This window comes from Hemitrygon akajei, chromosome 14 (assembly GCF_048418815.1).
Source record: "Hemitrygon akajei chromosome 14, sHemAka1.3, whole genome shotgun sequence".
Classification (NCBI taxonomy): Eukaryota; Metazoa; Chordata; class Chondrichthyes; order Myliobatiformes; family Dasyatidae; genus Hemitrygon; species Hemitrygon akajei.
The window spans coordinates 60,776,585-60,803,005 of NC_133137.1; the positions used below are offsets into that span (position 1 = coordinate 60,776,585).

Here is a 26,421-nt window from a genome sequence, read left to right on the forward strand (position 1 = left end):
ATTAAGCAAAATAAAAAGGGGGTGGGGGGAAATAGATCACTTCGCTGCTCTCATCTTCTTAGTCAAGGTTAGCAACCCCACTGAAACAAAGTTATGAACAATGTGCCCCTGGTATAAAGTTGATGGATCATGAGCTTGTGGCAGTTTGTGTTTAATGTGAAGTCCAGCAGCAAGGAGGGAGGTCAGTTTTACTGCTGTCTAACCTCTTGTTGACTCTGCACTGCAGTGCTTGGACATAGAAGTTGTGCTGTTTTGTAGCCAGCCAGCTGGTGGTTCTCTATGGACTTGCTGGCTGTGAGTTGACCAGTCCTAGTTGAGGAAATCTGTTAACTGGTCACTGGTACCCCTGAGCTAGGGCAGAGAAAAGAAAGTCACCCACATTTTCTGATACTGTATGTTCTAACACTATGTTGAAAATGTATATAAAATTTGCAATTGCATAGGGCTGGTTCACTCTGCTCTGCTACCATGCATTGGTTCCTTTATTACGTTTGTCTTGTCAATTAAAATTCTCACCAAACCACTCATGTTTTCATGTTCACTAGATTCACCAGCTTTGGGGTAAATCTGAGAGAAGTGCATCCAATTACTAGGTTCATTGATTCAAAGCCTCCAAGACGTGGTGTAGGTCCCTGATATAATGAGAGATCAGCTGTTCTTGCATTGTTTTCTGTGCATCTTATGCTTCTGAGTAGGAATGCTTGAGTGCAGATGTCTGGAATGTGTTGGAATGTGCAGGCATGCACAGTGCAGTGACTTAGGGTTTCCCTACAGCATGATTGGTCTGTGATGAAAACATAGAGAGTTGTTGGGGAAGAGACTAAAATTGACAAGTCAAATCCAGCACATACAAGTTAAATTAAAAATTGAGGCTCTACCAATTCATGTCAGTAACTCTCTGCTTGCTCTTTGCATGTGGATTTCTAGTTGAGCAACACACACACAATGCTGGAGGAACTCAGCAGGCCAGGCAGCATCTAGGAAACGAGTATAGTCAACGTTTTGGGCATAAACCCTAATCTAACTAAAGTAGTGGATTTTTATTGTGGCATGAGTCACTGCTTGAATACAAAACAAAAGGAAACTTTTCAATCCCCCTGTAGGCTATCAGGAATTTACTAATGTATATGATCTACCTGGAAGTTTCATTTAAAAAGTACAATTAAAGTTTTACATACCTATTATTGGCCTGTAGAAGTGGTTTGAAATTGTGGCCAATGTTACAAAGAGTCTAATGATCAAATGTCTGAAGGGTGGTCTATTCTTCTTGTAGTTACAGACAGAGCATAGTTTTCTTTCAGTAATGCATTTGGGAAAAATGTTCAGTGCTTGCAATGGTCTGATGATGAATTTATTGAATAGCATGGATGTGAGCTAACAAAGGATTAATTTCCATTTACGCAGCCTATAATTCACTGTCTCATTCAGTTTTTTTCTCAGCACTGAGCTGGTTCTAACTTAAAGTGAATGCCATTTTGTGACTGTCAGAGGCAACTTTATGATTTAGAAAATACAGACAAACATGCATTTGTGCAGTACTACTTAAGTTACATATGGTTTTGGCAGGAAATGAGTATACTAACTTCAAAGTTGTTATTGCCACCTTTTGTAACTTGTGCTTCACCATCTCTGGAAATACCCAGGTCATCTACCCTCTGCCACGTGTTGATAAGCCTGCAGCAATGACACAGATGTATGCATCCAGATGCATGTTTTTAATGGGCATTGCAAGTCTTGTGCTGCTTTAACTTGATTTTTGCATTCGTTTATTGCTCTAATAACAAGTAACAACATAATTGCACGAGCGCTGACTAGTCCATTTCCTTACAAACAGAAATCCTTAGCAGTGTCTTCTCAACTAGTTCAAAATACAGAGGCATTAAATTTTAATTTGCAAATAAGCCATTTGTTTGATCCAAAACTAGATTGACAGTGATGAATAGAACTGGCTATTTGCTTTTCACTTTGCAACTTGCAATTAAGGCAGAAATGCTGCCCGTGCTCAATTTTGGTAACTGATTTCATGGAATTGTTCATTTTCAGGGAAAAATGATAAGGTATGAAATTGAATCTGTGGGAATGCAAAATGGGCAGTATTACATCAGTCACATATTGAACACTGTATTAAATGCTCAGTTTATTTGGACCGATAGAGTTAAATCTCTGCTGTCTGTTCCAATTTAATCTGTTTTGTTTCCCTATCCAATTCAAAATCTCTTCTGTACCACAAATTATTTAATGCTGATAAACTGCACACGTTAACATCTGATATGAATTGTAAAGATATGTAGGCATTGAAGCCTTGACATCTCTGCATAGAGATTGTTAAAGTGTACTGTTCAGTTGCACCCTTGATAATAATTTTAAGTTTATTTTTAATTGGAGCAGCTTTAACAAATCAGCTTTTAAATATTTGCTTTTATAGATGTTTGCTTGGATTTTGTTCAAGGGATGTTTATGTGAAAGGAAGAATTAATTAAATATCCTGAGAACAAGTTGAATTGAATAAATCATTGTCTTTTTGGAATTCTGCAGAACAAAGGAAGAACTATGCAAAATCAACTGTTGCAATGTCAGAGACTTCGCAGTATCGTGTCGAGGTAATTAGAGTTTTTTCTAACTTCTGTTAGGTTTCCTAAAACTGGATTAGTTTCAAACTTGTCTGCTAAAATTTTATTGGTGTTCAATTTAATTGAAATGGACCAGTACTTAAATTTGATATTTTGTGATGCACATGTGCTTCATTGTTTATGATTTAAATTGTTTAAACATTACCAAAAATAAGGTGCATAGTATATTTTTTCCTTCATGAAAATCATACTACCCTTGATTGTTAGTATACAAATAATGATTCCCTAACAGATAAATTTACATTTGGTTGCAGAGGGGCATTTAAAGGATTCAAATGAGGTTTCATACAGACATAAGAAAGACATTTATAGTATTGTTTTCATATATTCAGCAATTGAATTATTCATTATTCATAATTATTCAGAAATTATGAATTATTTTCTACTGCTTAAAATGGTAATTTTTGTATTGAAAACAGCACTTGGCAACATTTATTGTTGATCGAAAGGATGCCATGATAACAGTAGATGATGGTATAAGAAAACTAAAGCTGCTTGATGCAAAAGGCAAGGTCTGGACACAGGACATGCTACTTCAGGTAGATGAGAAAGCTGTCAGCCTGATTGATCTCGAGAGCAAAGTAAGTCTAGTTTTTTTTTTGGCCTTTTGTTGATCAATTTATACATTATTTACTTTACATCAAAATTGTATTCACCTATTTGAATGAAGCCTTCATGATGCTAAAGATGCACATAATTTGCATGCCTCATCAATAATTTATCCAATTAAAATGTCATTGATGTTTAATAAGTTTTGATGGCACTTGAGTTAAGTCGGGGACTACAGTGTGAATAATTAGAAGAATTAGGCCCATTTGCAGATGATGCAAACCAAGGTGAAATTGTATAAATAACAAATAATAGGATAAGAAAAAAGTATTGCAAAATGTATTTAAATTAAACTTTAAATGACATTTATTATTTCAGCAAATTAAAATACAAAAATCGTTTCCTTTTAAGCTTAATTAAAATTCAGGTGTCTGCATGTGTCCCTTGTTGATAAATTCCAGTAAATAATGACAGAAATGTTTTTTTTTAGCAAGCCCAATAAATAGATGCTGTGTGTATCATGTTGTTTATACCACAGTGGTGTATCACCATCTATAGGGCATTTGAGTTCCTGCATTCAAGTAAATAAGCATTTATTTTTACATAATCTAAATTAAAATTTGCCATTTTCAGTCCTATCTACAGGATTAAATTGAAATATATTGTGTTTTCTGATAAAATAGTCAAATTGTCTAAGTATTCATATAGAATATTTATCTAAATATTTATAAATAAAAATGGGCACATAATGTAGATCAAGCATTTGAAAGTGTAGCATTCAAATAGAGTCTGGTGCTTAGGAAATGTGTTTTATAATTGTTCTTCTGTATTGACGAGGAATTTTTGGTTTAGTGCTCTGAGCAGCATGTGATCTTGCAAAGGCACCCATTTGGCATAGTTAGTAATTTGGCAGCATGAAGGTTGCTTTGGCATTATATTAATATTAACTTGTCAAATGAGGCTATCAATACCCTCTTCCACTCCTTCCTCCAACCCTTCTACAGTACAAACAGTGAAACTGATCTTTCTGGGAGATGATGTCATTTCTTTGAATTGTATGCATTTCTTCAGTAATAACAAGTTCAGGACATTGCAAAAATGCAACAGGTCCTAAACTTGAGGCCATTCTTCAGAGTTTTCCCAGTGGTATTCTGACACTAGGTGCCTTGGCGTGAACTACGCATAGTTGGGGAATGTGTTGACTGTGCCTGTTCCAAGTAATACCTGGCAAAGGAATAGCAATTCCGTGCATTTCAACTGAGAAAAATAGTTGTGTGATGCTTAAGTAATGTTACGCTCGCTTCGGCTAGCGGCTTAATATAGGGGATGATAGACCCCGGCCCGGCCAAACTTAAGAAATCTCGTTTGGGTGGATGCTGCGCAATGTGTCCCCTGTTACAAATTAGTACCACGAAATAACAAACAGCACACAATATGTGATCAAATGATTGAGCTTTATAATTCTTAATTTGACTATATGGTTAGTAATGAAAACAAAAAAGAGAAAGGGCCCATTCTCATGAAACAATCTATTGCACAAGATTGGAGCTCACTGATAAGGCCGTTTGTCCACCATTAACCTCCTCTGATCGTCCCTGACCTTCAGACCCTTGCCCCAAGTCCACTCTCTCCATTCGCGTCTTCTCTCCTCATCTCTCTCCGGTAAAGAACCGCAAATTCCTGGCTCCCAGACACACAAGAAAGAACAACATCCTACTCATTGGCTAGCATGCCCCGCTATCTCTAGACATAACCCAAACATTGCTGCTACAGAGAAACCATCACCTCAGCAGTGGAACATTACAGAGAAGCCATTACATTAGCAGTGAAACCTTATAGCATGTTACAGTAATAAATGATTAATATTTCACTTGAGTTTGTTTAGAATGTTTTGATATTTTTCAGCATCTAAATTTAGTTGTTTTAAATGTTTTTTGGCACCTTAAGTTCTTGTCATAATTGATAGCTGGTTGGGCTAACCAACTAGGGCTTTGCCAAATTTCAAAGCCATTTTCAGCTTTTCTGTAAATATGCCTTGTTTCCCTCTTCCAAAACACCTTCACCCATTACACCCATCAAATATTATGCCATTGTTTTGCATCTTTAGATTAGACATGATGCCTTGTACAAAGACAATGTCGGACACATAGAAGTCTCAATAAGTTCTTACCATGGTGGTCAGTAGTTTTGACCCATTTTGCATGTGCATATATGTCACCTGATCCAAAGACCTTTTTAAAAAATAAAACTTACATTCTTTTAACTGGAGTGCATCCAGTTTTATGTTTAACCTTGAGGTAACATTGCTTAGGTTCTGATAAACTGCCATTCTCATTATATTTATAATTAACAACATTGCCATTTGTTCATTCGTTATGTGCCATGTTGTATGACGTGGGCGATCATGTCTTTTCATGACCATGATTGTTCTTTGCCAATGTTGCCTTCAGGGCAGTGTCTTTACAAAAAATGGTGACCCCAGCCATTAATCAAATCAAATCAAAAAGTCAGATCAAGTTTAATTGTCATTCAAACCATACAAGGAGTATGGAGTCAACTGAACAAGACAGTGTTCCTCTGGCGCCAAGATGCAAAAGCATACCCTCACATTCAAAATAATGAGAAAGAAAAAAAAAAGAACACAGTTATGAAAGAAAACACATTGTTAGTCCAAGACCCTGAGCAACATTACCACAAATTGATGGTTCTGGGCAGAACAGCCTGTAATTCCATTGATCTAACACTGGAGGGCAGTGTTGATTGTGTGTGTGTGTGTGGGGGGGGGGGGGAGGGGGGCGCGTGGTGCTGGTAGTGGTCGCTAACAGGAGCTACAGCTTGCCCAAGGATGACCTGAAGGCTAGTGGAGGGAAGGAGTGCCTTACACCTCCTTTGGTAGAGATGTATCTTCACCTCACCATCCTGCCTTGCCATTAGATATGTAAAATAGAATCTTTAGAGATGAAAAGTTGTCACATGTTTAAGATGAAAATCTATTTATTGTAGTTAAGTTTTCCTTATTTCATTCTCAGGTAATCATTTAAAGGTTTGAAAGATCTACCAGCATTTAGATAGACAGTCCGACTCGGGAGTGTCAGCATGCCTTCGTTCGTGGGAAATTATGTTTGATGAAATTTTGTTATTTTCAAGAAGAGGTAACCAAAAGGGTAGATGAGGGTAGCAGTGGATGTTTTCCCTTTGGACTTTAACAGGGTCTTGAAGGTCCTCCATGATAGACTGGTCTGGAAACTAAATCCATGGAGAGCTTGTTAGGTGGATCCAAAATTAGCTCAGAAATAGGAAGCAAAGGGTCTTGCTTAATGGTTGTTTCTCAGAATGGAGGTTGGTGACTAGTGTAATGCTGGTCACCATTCATTACATGTATAAATGATAATTCATTATATGTATAAATGATTTGGATGAGAATTCAGAAGGCTTATCAGTAAGTTTTCAGGTGACCCAAAATTAAGAGGTATTGATAATGAAGAAAGTTGTTGTAGATTACTGAGGGATCTTTATCATTTAGGGAAGTCAGCCTAATAGTGGCAAATAGATTTCCATACAGGTAAGTGTGAGGTGATGTATTTTGAAAAGTCAAACCCGTGTAGGACTTGTACTGTGATTGGTAGGGTGCTCAGGAGTGTAATGGAATAGAGGGAACTAGGAGAGGAAGTGCATAGTTATTGAAAGTGGTGTCAGAGTTGTGAAGAATGCATTTAACAATCAGGCCAGCTTGAGTCAGACATTGAATTGAAATTACTTTATTACTACATCCTTCATATACATATACATGAGGAGTAAAAGTCTTTACATTACATCTCCATCTAAATGTGCAATTTATAGTAATTTATAAGAAATAGTATGTGCAGTAGGCTAGTCAAAATAACATAGAAATACAGTTGTGTCAGCATGAATTAAGCAGTCTGTTGGCCTGTTGGAAGAAGCTGTCCCGGAGCCTGTTGGTGCTGGCTATTATGCTATGGTACCATTTCCCAAATGGTAGCAGCTGGAACAGTTTGTGGTTGGGGTGACTCAGGTCCCCAATGATCCTTCAGGGCCTTTTTTTACACATCTGTCTTTGCAAATGTCCTGAATAGTGAGTAATTCACATCTACAGGCAGTCCCCGGTTTACGTATGAGTTCCGTTCCTGAGTCCGTATTTAAGTCGGATTTGTAGGTAAGTCGGAACATGTACATCTGGTATTATTTAGTGTCAGTTAATCAAATGTTTGTCGTAGTATATAGTATATATTTTACCTTTCTATGCATATAAAACACTTAAGAAGCGTATGTATTCCAATAATTAAACCACTGCGTTGCTTAGTAATAATTGTAGCTTTCATCAGGACAGGGCTTTTCACATACTCCATTATTCTCACTTTATCCGTTATCCTTTAAAATTGTTCCGATCGTTGACTGACTGTAACCTAACGCTTTTCTAATGACCGATGGCGTTTCACCTCTTTCCAAACGCTTTATTATTTCCACTTTATTTTCAATTGCGATCGCTTCCCATCAATGGAACAGAAACACTGCGGGCGTCGGGTCCCGACCTCCGCCGGCTCCCGAGGTCAGCTGGGTCTTAAGGACCACCCCACACCGTCAACGGAACAGAAACACTGTGGGCGTTGGGTCCCAACCTCCGCTGGCTCCCGAGATCCACTGGGTCCTAACGACCACCGCACTGAGACAGGCTGAATGGGACAAGTGGGGGCTGTGCTGGGTTTGGGTATTTGATCATCCACAATATTCCGTGTGGGAATTTAAACTGGAGGTGGCAGGGGTTTTTTTTGAGGTCGAGTTGCGAGCTCGATATCAACCCGGCTCGGATGGTACGGGAGTCACTGGCTCGACATCAACCTGTACAGGAGCAGTCTGTCACTGGATCGAACTCGGAAACTTCTGTTCTCCAGCCCGGCGCTGATCTCACTGCGCCACCAGCTGACCGGAAATGGGGGGGGGGGGGAGTGGTCAGGGTGAATCTTACTAAGAAAATTTAAAGCCAAATACAAAGTTAAACACTCAACACAGTGTCAACGGCAATGACTTAAAATGGCAGACGGCGTCGGGATCTGATTTAAAATGGCGGACGGCGTTCTCCTTCCTTGGTTCGTAAGTACGAGTTGTCCATAAGTCAGACGTTCATAACTTGGAGACTACCTGTATAGATGTGCTGGGCTGTCCGCACCACTCTCTGCAGAGTCCTGTGATTGAGGGAAGTGCAGTTCCCATACCAGGCAGTGATGCATCCAGTTAAGATGCCCTCAGTTGTTAGAACTATAGAAAGTTCTTAGGATTTGGGGGCCCATACCAAACTTCTTCAGCCATCTGAGGTGAAAGAGGCGCTGTTGTGCCTTTTTCACTGCACAGTGGTATGTACAGACCATGTGAGATCCTTAGTGATATTTATGCCGAGGAACTTAAAGCTGTTCATCCCATCAACCCCAGATCCATAGAGAGAAAGAGAGAGAGAGAGAGAGATAGGGGCCAGTCTGTCTCCATTCCTCCTGTAGTCCACAACCAGCTCCTTTGTTTTTATGACATTGAGGGAGAGGTTGTTTTCTTGACACCGCTGTGTCAGGGTGATGACTTCTCTGCAGGCTGCCTCGTTATTATTTAGATTAGACCTATCAGTGTACTGTTGTCAGCAAATTTAATTAGCAGATTGGAGCCATGGGTGGTGACACAGTCAAGGGTATATAGAGAGTACAGGAGGGGGCTTAGTACACAACTCTGAAGGGCATCTGTGTTGAGGGTCGGAGGTGAGGGAGCTCACTCTTACCACCTGCCGGTGATCTGACAGCAAGTCCAGGATCCAGCTACACAACGCAGTGTGAAGGCTGAGGTCTCTGAGCTTCTTGTCGAGCCTGGATGGAATTATGGTGTTGAATGCTGAACTGTAGTCCAAGAACAGCATTCTCACATAAGCATCCTTCTTCTCCAGATCTGTAAGGATGGTGTGTAGCTGTGGCATCATCTGTCGATCGCTTGTGTTGGTAGGTGAATTGTAGGCGGTCCAGTTTGGGTGGTAGCATGCTGCAGGTGTAGTCCTTGACCAGCCTCTTGAAGTATTTGCTTATTATTGAAGTGAGTGTGACAGGGCACCAGTCCTTCAGATGTATTGAGCATAGCAGTTGAGACATTATGTTGTTGTATAAGTCATTGGTGAGGTTGCATTTGTGGAAAGAGTGCTGAAAAGATATACAAGGATATTGAGAGGATGAGAGGGTCTTGGTGTTTGGCCACTAACTTGACTTGGTTTTATTCCTTGGAATGTAGGGAAAAGAATGTATAAAATTATGAAGGGCATTGATAAGGTGGATGGTAACAGTCTTTTCCCTAGGGTAGGTGAGTCCAAAAGTAGGGAGCATAAATTTGGGGTGAGATGGGAAAATTTAAAAAAAACACCTGAGCGGGTGGACTTTTATGCAGAGGCTGGTGAGTATGTGGAATGAACTGCCATAGAAAATGGGTGAAACAGATACAAGAATACAATTTCTGGATAGGTACTCAGGAGCGGGTTTAGAAGGCTGAATGCAGGAAATTGGGACTAGTTGGTTAGGCACAGTGGTTGACATGGATTCATTGCGCTGAAGGGCTTGTATCTGTAATTTGAGTCTATTGAGTTTATGCCTCTGAAAATATGGTTGCAGATGGCATTTAATTGTACTTTTTCTATTGTCATTTTGAGTTCATATTTTAATGGTAAGATTTTAAATTTACCTTTTTTCTTAGTTGCTCTTTTTCCAACTTCTTCATCTATACCTGATCTCAGTGTGTGTATTTGTGTTTTTGCAACATCCCACTGTAGATTCAACTATTTAAATACTCCTCTGGTTTCACTGTTACCTTGCTTCCGAAAACTTAATCTCGTTCAAAGTTCTAATGTCTCTATCTTGCAACTTGCCCTGCTTATTCATTGCTCTGATTTACTGGTATGCAGTAAATGACTGATTTACAAAAAGATATTAACTTTTTAAGAAAACTTACATTGCATCAATCTTGTTTGAACACCTAAATGTCCAACAGCTCTGCAATGCTTAGTCTTAATGTTTTCTTAAGCTTTCCCAAATGCTTTCTCAAGATCAACAGTCATGCCTTCAATTATTTGTGTTTTTGGTGCTGGAATTACTTTATTGAATCTTTCCATTCTTCTTAAGCCGCTAGAATAAATGTGAAATTTAAAACTTTGTCACCGCTTTTTGCTATTGATAAGTAATATTTGTGTGAAGCCTCTTATTGTTTCTCTTGTCAAACACAATCCAGCCTAGTTTCAAATAGACCCACCAGTCCCTTTATTTGTTTATTCTTTTTTGTATTTGCGCAGTTTGTTGTCTTTTGCACACTAGATGTATGCCATTTTGGTGTGGGCTTTCATTGATTCTATTATGGTTATTGGATTTCAGTATGCTCACAAGAAAATGAATCTCAAGGTTATATCTGGTATTTGTTTACAGGTTTCCCCCGCTATCCGAAGGTAGAGCGTGCCTATGAAACTGTTTGTAAGCCGAAATATCATAAAGCAAAGAAGCAATTACCATTAATTTATATGGGAGAAATTTTTGAGCGCTCCCAGACCCAAAAAATAACCTACTAAATAATACCAAATAGCACATAAAACCTAAAATTACACAAACATATAGTAAAAGCAGGAATTATATGATAAAGACACAGCTATATAAAGTAGAAATATTGTATGTATGGTGTAGTTTCACTTATCAAAATCTGGAAGACAGCGAGCTAAAATCGATTTGGAGAAAAAAAAAAATCGGCACGTACACGCATGCACACACAACTGCCCTCACAAGGCTTCACGGTCATGGTAGTCTTTCTTGAGGTAAACACACGTATAAAGTGGGCTGTAGCGATGTACTACATTCAGAGCTAGAGACGACACACAGTCGGTAAGTCGTTTCGAGACTAGCTTATTCAAACTTCGCAGCGCTGGCATTTAATCCCTAGCGCCCGCCCTCCTCGGGCGGAAATGACGTCAGAGGTGCATTACCAAAGTCTCTCCCCACGCGCTGGCTATTTGTGAGCCGGTTCGCCTGCGCAGAAAATGGGTCACCACATAACCCTCCCCCCCCCCAAGAACCGGCGATACACCCCCCCAATGTCCACAGTCTGGATCAGCCTCTGTTTGGGAGGTCTGCCTCTGCGCCGTGGTGCCCGAACCTCGACCAGCTGCGCCAAGTCCACATGGGCTGGTTTGAGTCGGTCCACCGTGAAAACCTCCTCTTTCCCCCCAATGTCCAGAACGTACGTGGACCCGTTGTTATTGGTCACCTTGAACGGCCGCTGTAGCGGTGCCCGGTGTCCACCCCTTTGTACAAACACAAACTTACAGTTCTGCAGGTCTTTGGGTACATGGGTCGGGGTCCGTCCGTGCTGTGAAGTTGGTACGGGGTCCAGGTTGCCGAGCCTTTCGCGTAGCCTGTCCAGGACTGCTGCAGGTTCTTCCTCTTACCCCCTTGGGGCTGGTATGAACTCTCCCGGGACAGCCAGGGGTGCGCTGTACACCAACTCGGCTGACGAGGCGTGCAGATCCTCTTTGGGTGCTGTGCGAATTCCAAGCAGGACCCAGGGAAGCTCGTCCACCCAGTTAGGTCCTCTCAGGCGGGCCATGAGAGCCGAGTTCAAGTGACGGTGGAAGCGTTCCACTAGTCCATTCGACTGTGTGTGGTAGGCAGTAGTGTGGTGTAGCTGCGTTCCCAACAGGCTGGCCACAGCCGACTACAGGCTGGAGGTGAACTGGGCGCCTCTGTCAGAGGTCATGTGGGCCGGTACCCCGAAACGTGTTACCCAGGTTGCAATCAGCGCTCGGGCGCAGGAATTGGCAGATGTGTCGGTGAGCGGGACCGCCTCTGGTCACCTCGTGAACCGGTCTACCATAGTTAGGAGGTACCGTGCTCCTCGGGACACTGGTAGGGGGCCCACGATATCCACATGAATGTGGTCGAACCTCCGGTGGGTGGGTTCGAACTGCTGCGGCGGAGCTTTAGTGTGCCACTGCACCTTGGCTGTTTGGCACTGCGTGCACGTTCTGGTCCATTCACTGACCTGCTTGCGAAGTCCGTGCCACGCGAACTTGCTGGAGACCAGCCGGACGGTTGTCCTGATAGATGGGTGTGCCAAACCGTGTATGGAGTCGAAAACTCGCTGCCTCCAGGCTGCCGGGACGATGGGGCGAAGTTGGCCGGTAGCCACGTCGCACAGGATGGTCCTCTCACCTGGGCCTACAAGAAAGTCTTGCAGCTGCAAACCTGAAATTGTGGTCCTGTAGCTGGGCATCTCGTCGTCTGCCTGCTGTGCCTCCTCCAGTGCTGCATAGTCCACCCCCAGGGACAGGGCCTGGACAGCTGGTCTGGAGAGTGCGTCTGCCACGACGTTGTCCTTTCCCGAGACATGCTGGATGTCCGTCGTGTACTCGGAGATGTAGGACAGATGTCGCTGCTGGCGAGCCAACCAGGGATCGGACACCTTCGTGAACGCGAAGGTCAACGGTTTGTGGTCCATGAACGTGGTGAACGGCCTGCCTTCCAAGAAGTACCTGAAATGCCGGATTGCCAGATACAGTGCCAATAGCTCCCGGTCGAAAGCACTGTACTTGAGTTTGGGTGGTCGTAGGTGCTTGCTGAAGAACGCCAGGGGTTGCCAGCACCCCTCGATGAGTTGCTGTAGCACCCCACCGACTGCTGTGTCAGATGTGTCCACCGTGAGGGCGGTCGGAATGTCCGTTCTGGGGTGCACCAGCATCGCGGCATCTGCCAAGGCTTCCTTGGTTTTAATGAAAGCGGCCACGGCCTCCTCGTCCCAAGTACAGTTCTTGCCTTTACTCGACATCAGGGTGTACAAAGGGCACATGATACAGGCTGCTGAGGGGAGGAAATCTTGGTAGAAGTTCACCATACCAACAAATTCCTGTAGGCCGTGTTGGGCTGGGCAAAGTGGCGGATTGCGTCTACCTTGGTGGGCAGAGGTGTTGCCCCGTCTTTGGTAATCCTGTGGCCCAGGAAGTCGATGGTATCGAGACCGAACTGGCATTTGGTCGTGTTGATTGTGAGGCCGAAATCACTCAGGTGGGAGTAGAGCTGGCGGAGGTGGGACAGATGCTCCTGACGACTACTGCTGGCTATAAGGATGTCGTCCAAATAGATGGAACGCAAAGTCCAGGTCGCCTCCCACCGCATCCATTAGCCGCTGGAACATCTGTGCGGCATTGTTCAGGCCGAACGGCATTCGGAGGAACTCGAACAGGCCGAACGGGGTGATAAGTGCTGTTTTGGGGATGCACCGGAATTTGATGGTATCCCCGGACGAGGTCTACTTTGGAAAATATTCTTGCCCTGTGCAGGTTTGCTGCAAAGTCCTGTATGTGCGGCATGGGGTAGCGGTCTGGAGTTGTAGCCTCGTTCAGTCTGCAGTAGTCGCCGCATGGTCTCCAACCCCCAGCTGCTTTGGGCACCATGTGCAAGGGGGAGGCCCATGGGCTGTCGGACCTCCGTACGATCCCCAATTCCTCCATCTTCTTGAACTCCTCCTTCGCCATGCGGAGCTTTTCCGGGGGGATCCTTTGTGCGCGGGCGTGGAGGGGTGGTCCCTTGGTCAGGATGTGGTGCTGAACCCCGTGTCTGGGCATGGCTGCCATGAGCTGCGATGCCAGAATCGATGGAAAGTCCGCCAGGATTCTGGTGAATTCGTTGTCCGACAGCGTGATGGAGTCCAGGTGTGGGGCCGGCAATTTGGCTTCACCCAGGGAGAACATCTGGAAAGTCTCGGCATGTACCAGTCTTCTCCCTTGCGGTCGACCAGCAGGCTGTGAGCTTGCAAGAAGTCCGCCCCCAGGAGTAGTTGGGCCACGGCGGCCAGTGTGAAGTCCCATGTGAACCGGCTGGCGCCGAACTGCAGCTGCACTGTGTGGGTGCTGTAGGTCCGTAGCGTGCTGCTGTTTGCGGCCCTCGGGGTGGGTCCTGGCTTCCTGTTGCAGGTGTCGTACCCCATCGGGGGCAAGACGCTGATTTCGACTCCGGTGTCGACCAAGAAGCGGCGTCCTGACTGTTTGTCCCAGACGTACAAGAGGCTGTCCTGGTGGCCAGCCGCCATAGTCATTAGCGGCAGCTGGCCCTGGCCCTAACCCTTGCAGGGCGGGCGACAAACGCGGGCTTTTGTGCCCCACCGCTGGTGGTAGAAACACCACTGTTCACTGGCCTCCTCACTCCTGCCTCTGTGTTGTGTGCGCCCCCCTGCCGGGCCTGGTCTGGTCCGCTGTTGGGCGCGTGGCCTGGTAATCTGACCGACGGATGCCACGCTCGCCCTCTTGGTTTTCCACAGCACGTCTGCCCGGGCCGCCACCTTCCGGGGGTCGCTGAAATCTGCATCGGCCAGCAGCAGATGTATGTCCTCGGCAGTTGCTCTAGGAACGCTTGCTCGAACATGAGGTAGGGCTTGTGTCTGTCAGCCAGGGCCAGCATCTTGTTCATCAATGCTGACGGCAGTCTGTCTCCCAAACCGTCCAGGTGAAGCAGGCGGGCACCCCGCTCACGCCATGAGAGGCCAAAGGTCCCAATGAGCAGCGCTTTGAATGCTTCATATCTGTCTTCTTCCGGGGGCGACTGTATGAAATCCGCAACCTGGGCAGCCGTCTCCTTGTCAAGGGCGCTCACCACATGGTAGTAACGCGTGGAATCAGAGGATATCTGCCGAATCTGGAACTGGGCTTCTGCTTGGCTAAACCACACGCGTGGTCCAGAAAGTCGGCAATTTTAGCGAAACTGTGTGAACAGATGAAGAGTCGGTTATCTTTGGTCCAAATCCCGTTTGGACCGTCGGGGTCACCAATGTAGCGATGTACTACATACAGAGCTAGAGACGACACACAGTCGGTAAGTCGTTTCGAGACTAGTTTATTCAAACTTCACGGCACTGGTATTTAATCCCTAGCGCCTGCCCTCCTCAGGTGGAAATGACATCAGAGGTGCATTACCAAAGTCTCCCCCCGCGCGCTGGCTATTTGTGAGCCGGTTCGCCTGCGCAGAAAGTGGGTCGCCACAGGGCGTCTTTTATTCGTAAAAGCAAAAATCCTCTTTGGTTAGTGAAAACAGGTACTAATGTAGGTCTTTTGTAACAGCAAGCTGTCGTAAAGCGAACGTTCGAAAACGGGGGCCGCCTGTATACTTTAATAATATATTTACTTTGAACTTTTGAAATAAAGGATCTTCAAGTATGTTTAATAATTGCATGTATTAAAATGAAATATTTTCAATACTGGAACATTCTTAAATCATTATACTCTGTCATTTTGTTCAAAGAAAAGTTTGTCCATCATAAATGAGGACATAAGAAATGGAAGCAATCGCTCATGAAGTTCTTTGTGCCATTCAGTACCATTGTGGCTAATGTTTTACCTCAGAATCTATTTCCTGCAGGAATCTTAATTCCCTCAATATCTAAAAATACATTGATTTGAGATGAATGTATTTTGATTCCTTGCAATCTCCCTTTACAATTAAATGTGCCTAGGAGGTTGTTTTATCAACTGCAGAGTGAACTTTGAGGTTCACTTTCTGATTTGCTGAACTCACAAATGCTTGAGTGCTATTGAAGGTTTTTTTTACATCATTCTTGAGATTTCAAGGAAATAATTGTAGTTTAAAATCTGTTGAATCCATTTTAATTTATTGGAGCACAGTGCTGAAAATCCTGGTTATTCCTGTTTGGAGTAATTGGGGAAGGAAAGGCATGCTTTTCCCCAGCAGGACCTTACAACATTTAAGCACAAGTAGTTAAGACCAGTGAAATATTCTTGAGAGTTCACTTTTATAAGTTGTTTGCACAGGAACTTGCTTGGGAACAGCACAATACCATGAGGAAGATGGTGATTATGATATTTTACGGTGTCATTTATTAATTGGTGAATCAGAGATAACCAATTTCAAGATGTCCAAGAACATCTTGAAATCTTATTTAGCTCATTGTGTGAGCAGACCATCTCAATGGATGGTGAAGCAGTCACTTATTAATGCATAGAATGTCAATTTGTTCCCAGGTCTCTTGAAAATTAGTCTGAATTAGTCTGTTATACTGTGTCAGTAATTTGTGAATCAGTGACTGCACCACAGCAGTAAGACTTTTCCAAAGAACTGTGACTTTGAGTTTATTTTTTTACACAATAGCAACAATAGAGCTATGAAACATTATATAAACAAAATATAGAAGAATGGAGTGAAATTATCCTGGAAATGCTTTCAGGAGCCGTTGTCTGTTTTTTTAAAATCTTGTGCAAACAGTGCATTATAATGGTTTATGAAATACTGTACAAAGGACCTTGCCTATGAAACTACAAATTACCAGTGGGTAGCTCTCAAGTTGTGACATGTTAACCTTGGGTGGGTGCTGTGCATTTAAAGATTAAAAGAAACCTTTTTGCTGCTTAAAAGATTTTATTCTCAAGGTTGAATGGGGTGAAATAAGGCAGAGAAAGGAATTCAGAAATTGATTGGAAATTACTAAATTGGAGAAAGCATGCATTGTGCTAAAATAGTATTGGTAAAGTGTGTGGAGCACATTTAGTATTGGGAGTGATGGCATTGTGTACATAAATGAGCTGCCAATACCTTTTTGGTTTATAAAGTTTCGAAGGCAGCCCTGGGAAGGAAGAATCACCCAAGTAAGGATTGACATTGTTATGGAGATGAGCCAGAGGAGATGTGTGGGATAACTGGTTTGGGAAGTCTTAAGTAATCAGCACAAAATGTGCAGAACATAGGACAATAATCTTTGTTGTGCATTGAATACATGGATGCCAGGAAGCATTGATAAATTACTGCAGGCTTTTTGTATTTGGAATACTATATTCTAGTTGCTGCATGTTTAGGAATATTTTGGATTCATGGGGCATTGGCAATGTGTAACAATAATGCCAAATATTAGGTAGCATATTTACAATGTTTCACAAATTTACAATGCTTGCACTTGGGATGGAGAACGTAGGCTTTGCTAACTAGAATGTGGAGTTGTGTTAAGCCAAATGTTAAGAATTGCTTCAAAGTTTTAAGAAACAAAATATTGTATGTATTCACTTTGTAGAATGAGCTGGAGCACTTTCCCTTTAACACAATCCAACATTTTCAGTCTGTGATGAATGCCTGTAATTATGACTCAATTCTGGCACTCGTTTGCAAGGAACCTGGCCAAGGCAAACCAGATATTCACCTTTTCCAATGTGACGAAGTTAAGGTTAGTCGGTGTTTTATTTGTAACTATATTCATTTGATCTATTAAAGTTACCAAACTTATTTTGGGCACAAAACTCGTAAGATGCATTTAATTAATGTTTCTATAGCCACAGCAAGAAATCCGGTTTAGACCAGTGTTATTTAAATATACCGGGGTTATTGATGTCGGACATAAATGGCTTTTAGTTTTTCATGATATTTTCATCCCTGTTTATCAGTTATCTCAGTGAACAATTAACTCATCACTGTCGTTGACCATCACTCAACCAGATGTCGGTAGGTACTTGTGAAGACCCTTGCCAAAGTGCTCTGAAATGAAGGGGAAAATGATACAAGTGATCCAGGTCAACTAAATTTCATTTTGGATGAAATTTAGGTAAATTGCCTGGAATAAAATTGTTTTATTATCCTACTAATCCAAAAAAGTGATTTTGAGGTGTATTGTACTTCAACCATGTATGTAATTGAAGCTTCAGTTTCAAGTGTTTGGTTAAACCTGTACAATGTTGCAATTAATATGGCATTTAACTTTGTAATGAGCAAAGTCATTTTGTAATACATGTATTAAAAAGTGATTGCTGAATTATTCATAGAAATCCACAATCATTTTTCCAAGATATCTGTTAATTCCTAGTTGCTTAAAACCTATATATGTCAGAAAACCGACAAACTTATTGACTAAGCCTACATGAACAAATGCATGATTCTTTTTTAAAAAATCTGTATATTTTTATACATTCATAAATACACATTGAGATAATATAAAAAGTAATAAGGCACTTAAATAGATAATTATGTGCAATTGTAATTCCACCCTATTAGACTAAGCAATGGCAATAATTGTTAAGAAAAATATTAATAATAGTGGATTAATAATAATTTCCATGTATCTCTTCTGAACTATTACTTCTGGTCCAAAATATTATATGTAACCCTATGTAACTACCATTGTAGGATTTTATATCCTAACTGGTTCATGTTTGCTCCTACCCCCAAACATAATTATCCAATCCCTATGTACTTGTTTACTTAATTTTCCCATATTTTTCCCCTTTCCCAAATCTTTTCCTTTACTTGTGTTAATTCCCTATTTTCAAAAAAAACCAGTAAACAATCGAACCAAGGGTGCTTACATTAACAATATTACTGTGTTGATGAGAAAAGCAGTATAAATCATTAGGAGAATCAACCAGAGTCTGCTCGCTTTGGGGTTATAAATTCAATCCATTTTTTCCAAATTTGATTAATTTTTTCTTTTTGAATTCTCAAAGAGTAGGTCATCTTTTCCACTTTAAATATTTCCAAAATAATTTCATGCCAAATCTTCTAATGTAGATGATATTGGATTTAGCCACTTGAACAAATGCATGATTCTATGCTGCTTTTAGCAAGTGCTATTTATAATGGCATGGCCATTTGGTTTAATTATGTTAAATTGTATAATTTTTTGTTCTATAAAGCTGTTTTTGCTTAATGACTGACTCTGTTAACTGAGCACTGTGTTGGAGTTGTATGGATAGTCTTATCAAAAATGAGAGAAAATTTGCAGGTGCTGGAAATCCAAGCAACACACTCAAGATACTGGAGGAACTCGGCAGGACAGGGAGCATCTACAGGAAAAAGTACAGTTGACATCTTGGCCCAAAATGTCGACTGTACTTTTTTCCATAGATGTTACCTGGCCTACTGAGTTCTTCCAGCATTTTGTGTGTGTTGTATGGATAGTCTTATTCAACAAATGAATACCATACTTTGTGAGGAAGTGTAGTTAGAAGTTTGAAGTGTCACTGATGCTCTAATTTCAAATGCTCTTTTTTTTCAGGCTGATCTGATCCATGCAGATATTGAAAGTGCTGTTAGTGACAGCAAAGGTAGCAAACAGAAGAAAAGGCCTGATACTCTGAGGTACAAAGACATTTTGATATACAGTGGATTCTGGTTAACTGGACCAGAGGTCAATCAGGGCAGCCACTTATTTGGGACAACTCTTAAAGAACAAACACTAATCGAGAAAATAACCGGATTCCCTTCATTTATTTGGGACACTATGCTGCTTAACTGGGCAGGAGACTTGCTAAACAGTTTCTAACTAGTGTCAGATGCGTGAACTTAGACACTACACCATACTTTGAGTGAACAGTTTTTTAATAGCATCAGTTACATGTGCTACTATTTGGAAAGCAGTGATTTTAATTTAAATACTTAATCTGTTACTGAATTAAATGGTAGTTTTTCTTTTTTTTATACCTTTTTAACTATTGCCACCATACTTCGGCTAAATGAGGCAGTGAATTAATTAGGCCAAAATGTACTGGTCCTGATGTGTCCCTATTAACCAGAATCTACAATATTCTCAGTTATCAATGTGGGCTTCAATTTAACAATAACCTATATCTCTTTCCTCTTGGGGGTGAGGGGAAATATTTGCCTAATGCAAAACTGTGGACTGATTAAATGCTGTCAAATGTCACCCATTTGGACAGAATATCATGAGGTGCAATCAACTGGAATTTTGATCAGTTTACCATGTTTTTCCTTTTCTGCAATTAATACAATTAATCTATATGCTGGTCGGATTGATGAGCTTGGTTTTGGAACAACAAGATTTAAAGTAAATTGGATTTAAATAATTGCTGTTTCAGAATATTAATGCTTCGTTGCATTTGAAATGCAACTTTATGCTTTTTTTTAAATCTTGGTGCATGCTATCAAGTTTAAAGTACTGACTGAACTGTTGTATTTCCTAATTTGAATTTGGCTTGAAGCTCTGACATTATTGACTTATAATGTACTAATGGGCTTCCATTGTTTCCTTTTTGTTAAGGTAAAGAGTATTAACATCTTTTTTTTTATAATTATAGAATGATTACAAAGCCAGATAATTCCATCCCTCCACCTCCCCAAGCCCCAGCTCCTGTTCCTCCAGGCACAATTACACAGGTGGATGTTAGGAGCCGAGTAGCAGCCTGGTCAGCTTGGACTTCGCCTGTTGAACAAGGTAGTTGGATTTTTATGTGCACATTGATGTTGGGGTGGTTATATTTTGTAAAATGAGGGGTTCCCTTGGCTAATTCTGCTCCTATGTTTTATGGAGTATGATACAGTGAATCTACTGCCGTTGTTGAACTTCCACCATCAACCCTGAGGTTACCATTAGACCAGTCTTTTACTAGAACATAAGAAAATAAGATCAACAGGAAGAGAGCAACAGGCTCTTCAAGCTTGCCCTATCATGGCTGATAAGATAAATTATATTGGTCCCAACTCCTCTGACCCATTTCTCTTTGCTCCTCTGTTCTTTGATTTATCCCCTTCTTTAATACTTGTGGTGATACACCACCCATTGAGGCAGAAAATTTCAGAGATTTCCCCACCCTCTGTGAGAGGTAATTTTCACGTACCTGAGTTTTAAGTGACCAGCCTATTATATTACTTTGTTCAAGACTTGTAACAAGCACCCTTAAGATCTTGTATTTACTTATCATTTTTCTAAACTCCAATAATTACAGGCCCAAACTATTGAGCCTTTCCAAATAGGACAACTCTCTCCTACAAGGATTTAGCCTGGGGAACCTCCTTTGTACTGCCTCCACTATTACTATATTTCTAAGTGAGTAGAATGGAGGTGGACTATTTTTAAAGAGTGAGTTCTCTCAAAGCCTTTCCATAGTGTACTAAGTTATGATGTATGATGAAATGCTCTTTTGTTCCTCAGATGAATGCAGGTACAATCACATTAAAAAAACATAAACACAAGTCAAAATACCATTTGGTTAGTAGCCCATCCATTAAACATGAAAACTTTCCAGGGTCTTTAAAACTAGGCTGCTGCCTCTACCATTTGCAAGAAGCATTGTAGAAACCACCAACACTGTTACCAACCAGAGTAGATCCCAACTACGAGGACAATATGTGCTTGCACCTGTGAGTTTCCATGCAAGTTGGATAGGGTTACGGCTTGGTAATGTGATGTTACTCTATTGTCAAGTCAAATTTCTGGAGTTCCATATCTAACAGTACTCTTGGAGTTTTTATGTTAACCATACAGACTAACCATGCGCTAGTTTGAGAATGTACTTCATGTTTGTACTTAATCGCATTGGGGAAGATTTAAAATACTGGCCTTGCTACTGAAGCTCTATACCTATGAATGAAGTAATCTATAACATCAACTTTATACTGTTGATAACAGTATCAACAGTATAGTAGTGTTGCTTATTGGGCAATGCTAGTAAACAAGACTATCTTGTATTGAAATGTCAGTTGTCCAAAGGTAGAAATGTTTTACATATGTAATTCTACACTATTAAAATACTGTGTTCTCAACAGATGAAAAACAGAAGGTTATTCATGAACCAGAAGAAACTCCAGATATGGCAGCTGTCAGAATTGATAGAGATGTGGTATGGATCTTTACCATAACTCATTAAAATTATGCAGACTTTTTATTTAGATTTGTAAAATAAAAATGCTTTAAATTTTCCAGCAATTTACTATTTGAGAAAATGTATTAGCAAAAGCATTTTTCAAATATTTTGATATAATTGTATATATTTTTGAGTAAAATGATTTAACTTTATGCAGAGGAAAGCAGGTGATGTGATAACTAAGTTTTGAAAGTGAAGAATAATCAAGGAACAGTTTTTTTTAAATTAAATGTATCATACACAAGGTCTCTTGGTTTTATTCTAGGAATACTTGATTATGTAAGGTCTGAGAAATAAAGCAGCTAATAGCCCATTTAGTATTTGGATAGGAAGTATGGAACACACTGATTAGAGTTTACCCAGAGAGGAGCTGGCTATTACCTGATCACTCTGACTTGGAAATCACTTGTAGTGTAAAGCATGTTGTGTGTAATAGGTGTCCCAATATTTGCAGTATTCTCAGCACTGAATTTGACTTTTTGATAAATATACAGGAAAAGGCAAGAATGTTCGGTGTTTTCAACTTGTTAGGGAAAAGAGCTTACTCCCATTTGGGAACAAACTTAAAGATGAAATAATTTATTAAGTTTTCCCACACAGTTCATCTCATCTTTTTGGACACTAAAGTATAAATTAGTGTAAAATAAATACATCAGTGTTCCCTTTTATTTTATAACACTGTTGTTTTGTTAGTAACCCAGCTGATCTTGAACAAAATTTAATTTTCAGTGACTTTACTAGCTAGACCTACATTCAACAGAATAACATTTATTGTTCTCTAGATAACTTATATGGTTGACTCAAAATCTGGCTTGTTTTATCTCTCTATTCATTTTCCTCTGTCTATGGGGAATGTTCTGAACATTGTCTTTTAAATTGGACTGTTTGTACATGTGTCCAGAAGTTCATGAGCTACATGGAGACTCAAATTTTCCAAAACCATTTTAATATGCCTTCTTATAAATGCTGATATTTATGTTTTGCACTGGGCAACTGCCAAATATTTCATTTTTACTGCACTTTATTGCAATTCTATAATATCTTTTTGTTTTACATTTATAAATCATATGCCAATTATCTTAACATAAAGTTTTAGTTTTGCTGCCCAGTTGATATTGGCTCTTAGTGCAGTTCTTTTTAAAAAACAAAGTTCTTAGACATGTTGAACAATAATTCATTTTGAATTTATTTGCAAATTTACAGCTTGGCTTTTGCCAAATTTGTGTCATGTTCTGTATGCCTTGTTGGCGTTCTTTCTTTCTATCTAATTTAGAATAAATATTTTTTAATGTTATGCCAAGAAGGATTATAATTATATGAAATATCCCATTAGGAGATGAAGGCTCAAGTACATTTAGAGATTGGTTGTAACATTTTACTAAATTGAAACCAGATTTCTCATTGTTCAGTGTCTCTTAACCCTGTGGTTTCCAGAAGAAGACCATAAGACATAGAAGCATGGTCACAGCCCATTGAGTCTGCTCCAGTATTCCATCATGGCTGTTTTAGTATCCCTCTGAAAGCCATTCTCCTGTCTTAGACCATAAGACATAAAAGCAGAATTAGGCCATCTGGCCCATCGATTCTGTTCTGCCATTCAATCATGGCTGATCCTTTTTTTTAATCTCCTCCTCAACCCCACTTCCCTGCTTTCTCCCCATAACTTTGATGCCATGTTCAATCAAGAACCTATCAATCTCTGCCTTAAATACACCCAATGACCTGGCCTCCACAGCTGTATGTGCCAACAAGTTCCACAAATTCACACATTTTGACTAAAAAAATTTCTCTGCATCTCTGCTTTGAAAGGTCGCCCCTCTATCCTGAGGCTGTGCCCTCTTGTCATAGACTCTCCCACCATGAAAACATCCTTTCCACATCTACTCTGTCTAGGCCTTTCAACATTCAAAAGGTTTCAGTGAGATCCCCGCCATCCTTCTGAATTCCAGCGAGTACAGACCCAGAGCTATCAAATGTTCCTCGTACTCCTCATACATTAACCCTTTCATTCTTACAATCATTCTGTTGAACACCCTTTGGATTCTTTCCAATGCCAGCATGTTTTTCATAGATAAGGGGCCCAAAACTGCTCACAATACTCCAAATGTTATAATGTCTCAACACTGCATTGTTACTGATTCAATCTACAATGTGTCCTTCTCTCAGAGGGCAGAAGTGGGCGTAGTTGCTATTAATAAGGAGAAAGTGCTTGGGAAGCTGAAAGGTCTGAAGGTAGATAAGTCACCTGGACCAGATGGACTGCATCCTAGAGTTCTGAAAGAGATAGCTGAAGATATTTCGGGGGCATTAATAATGATCTTTCAAGAATCACTTGATTTTGCAGTGGTTCCAAATAATTAGAAAATTACAAATGTTATTCCACTCCTTAAGAAGGGAGGGAGGCAGAAGAAAGAAAATTATAGGCCTGTTAACCTGATTTCAATGGTTGGTAAGATGTTGGAATCAATTATTAAGGATGAGGTTTTGGCATACTTGGAGGTACATGATAAATTAGGCCAAAGTCAGCATGGTTTCCTTAGGGGGAAATCTTACCTGACAAATCTGTTGCAATTCTTTGAGAAAATACTGGGCAGGGTAGACAAAGGAGAGTCAGTAGATGCTGTTTACTTGGATTTTCTGAAGGCCTTTGATAAGGTGCAGCATATGAGGCTACTTAACAAAATAAGAGCCCATGGTATTATAGGAAAGATACTAGTATAGCGAGAAGAGTGGCTGATTGGCAGAAGGCAAAGAATGGAAATTAAGGGGACTTTTTCTGCTTGATTGCTGTTAACTAGTGTTTTTTCACAGGGTCGGTGTTGTGACTGCTTTTCACATTATATGTTGATGATTGGGATGACGCAGTTGATGTTTTTGTGGCCAAATTTGCAAATGATATGAAGATGAACAGCAGGTAGAGTTATGGAAACAGGGAGTCTGCAGAAACACGTAGACAGATTAGGAGAATGGGAAAAGTAGTTACAGATGGAATGTAGTGTAGGGTAATACACTTGGGTAGAAAGAATAAAGGTGTAGACTATTTTCTAAACAAGAAAAATTAAAAATCAGTGGTGCAAAGGGACTTGGAGGTCCTTGTACAGGATTTCTTAAAGCCATGTTGTTTACATTGTACTTACATGTTGTAGTTTGTTTTTCTTCATGGGATTGATCATTTGCCCATTAAATTGCTTTGTTTTATATTTACTGCTATGCATTCTATTCCCATCTGAGAATTGAATAACCACAGGGAAAAAAATAGTAAAGTTCACTGGAGTGAAAAGAGCCAGCCTTTTATCGCAGTCTCAGTAACTAGGAACAGTAGGAGATAGACAAAACAGGTACATTGATACGTTTGCTGTAAGTTTTATTTTCAGTTAACATATTATTAAACTTGGATCGCAGTCATTCAAGTAGCAAGGAACCTGGCCCTTTGGTCCACTGAGTTTGCCCCAACCGTCAAGCACTTATTTAGACTAATCCTACGTTGATACCATTGTTTTCTCACTGCATTCCCATCGGATTTTACCACTCGCCAATGCTTTGTGAAGTATACAGTGGCCAATTAACCTATCAATCTGAATGTGTTTAGGATTAGGAAGAAACTGGAGCACCCAGAGGAAGCCTATGCACTCACAGAGAATGTGCGAACTTCATCTAGACTGCACCCAAAGTCAGTATTGAACTGGGTCTCTGTCACTGTGAGACAGTGGCTTGGCTGGCTGTGTCAATTAATTGAATCCAGCATGATTTTATTTTTTTGTTGTATTTGGGCCAATAAATCATAGTTTTCGCGTCTGCTTTTGAGGTTTGTTCGTTCCATGTATTTTTCCCCTGACTTTTGTGGGTGGGGCAGTATTTGTTAACTTGAGGTTTACGCAAAAGAAGAATGCATTAATTTTTTTGGCATGTAAACTAAAACTTAATGTAATTAGTTTTTAAGATGTCACAGAAATGGACAGTATGTTTGCAGGATATCAAAATGCTTTTTCTGTAATGGCATATTCAATTTTTCTGTGCCAGCAAATTTTGAATCACGTTTTAGATGATGTGGAAGCATTTGTTATTAAACTACAAAAAGCTGCTGAAGCATTTTCTCAGCTTTCACAAAGGAAAAAATCAAAGAAAAGTAAAAAGAAAGGACCGGGAGGTGAGTGATGTTTCAACAGTAAACTTTGTTCCTCTTTCTTTCTATAGAATGATTGGTTTTTGAGGGAATGTGGCCCAGCATAAGTAGTAGCATTCTTTAGCAAAGAGCAGATGAATTTTACCAAATGGAAAATTTGCCTAATTGTAGTACTTTGCTAGAAGTACTTCTTAAAAAAAACTCTATGCTGCAGAAAACAAAAAAATTGTTACATCTCATTTGAGAATGATTCTTCTATTTCATTTGGAGTTCAGAGCATAATGAAATAGAACGAAGAATGGATTATTTGGCTCCTTGTGTATACTGTGTCAGTCAATCAGATTGAGGCTGACCATTTACCTGAATTCCGTTCATGTCCCTTGATTCTATTTGTATCTATCTGTCTGTGTTTTGAATGCATTTAACACGTTTATTGTGCACAGACTTATAGAATAGAGAGT

General features: G+C 40.5%; 1 protein-coding gene across 7 annotated transcripts in view; it reads left to right on the plus strand.

Annotated features, from left to right (window-relative positions):
- The window catches only part of eps8a (EGFR pathway substrate 8a, signaling adaptor), a 216,787-nt gene that overhangs the window by 141,180 nt on the left and 49,186 nt on the right, over positions 1 to 26,421 (plus strand). For 6 of the 7 annotated variants that reach the window (XM_073066193.1, XM_073066198.1, XM_073066195.1 and 3 more), the window contains 7 exons: positions 2,536 to 2,600; positions 3,050 to 3,211; positions 17,262 to 17,411; positions 19,233 to 19,315; positions 20,272 to 20,408; positions 21,740 to 21,813; positions 25,858 to 25,984. In XM_073066193.1, coding sequence (XP_072922294.1) covers positions 2,536 to 2,600; positions 3,050 to 3,211; positions 17,262 to 17,411; positions 19,233 to 19,315; positions 20,272 to 20,408; positions 21,740 to 21,813; positions 25,858 to 25,984 — 798 coding nt within the window. Of the gene's footprint in view, positions 1 to 2,535; positions 2,601 to 3,049; positions 3,212 to 17,261; positions 17,412 to 17,628; positions 17,687 to 19,232; positions 19,316 to 20,271; positions 20,409 to 21,739; positions 21,814 to 25,857; positions 25,985 to 26,421 lie in introns of those variants that run through there. The other variant, XM_073066199.1, reaches the window with a different exon arrangement.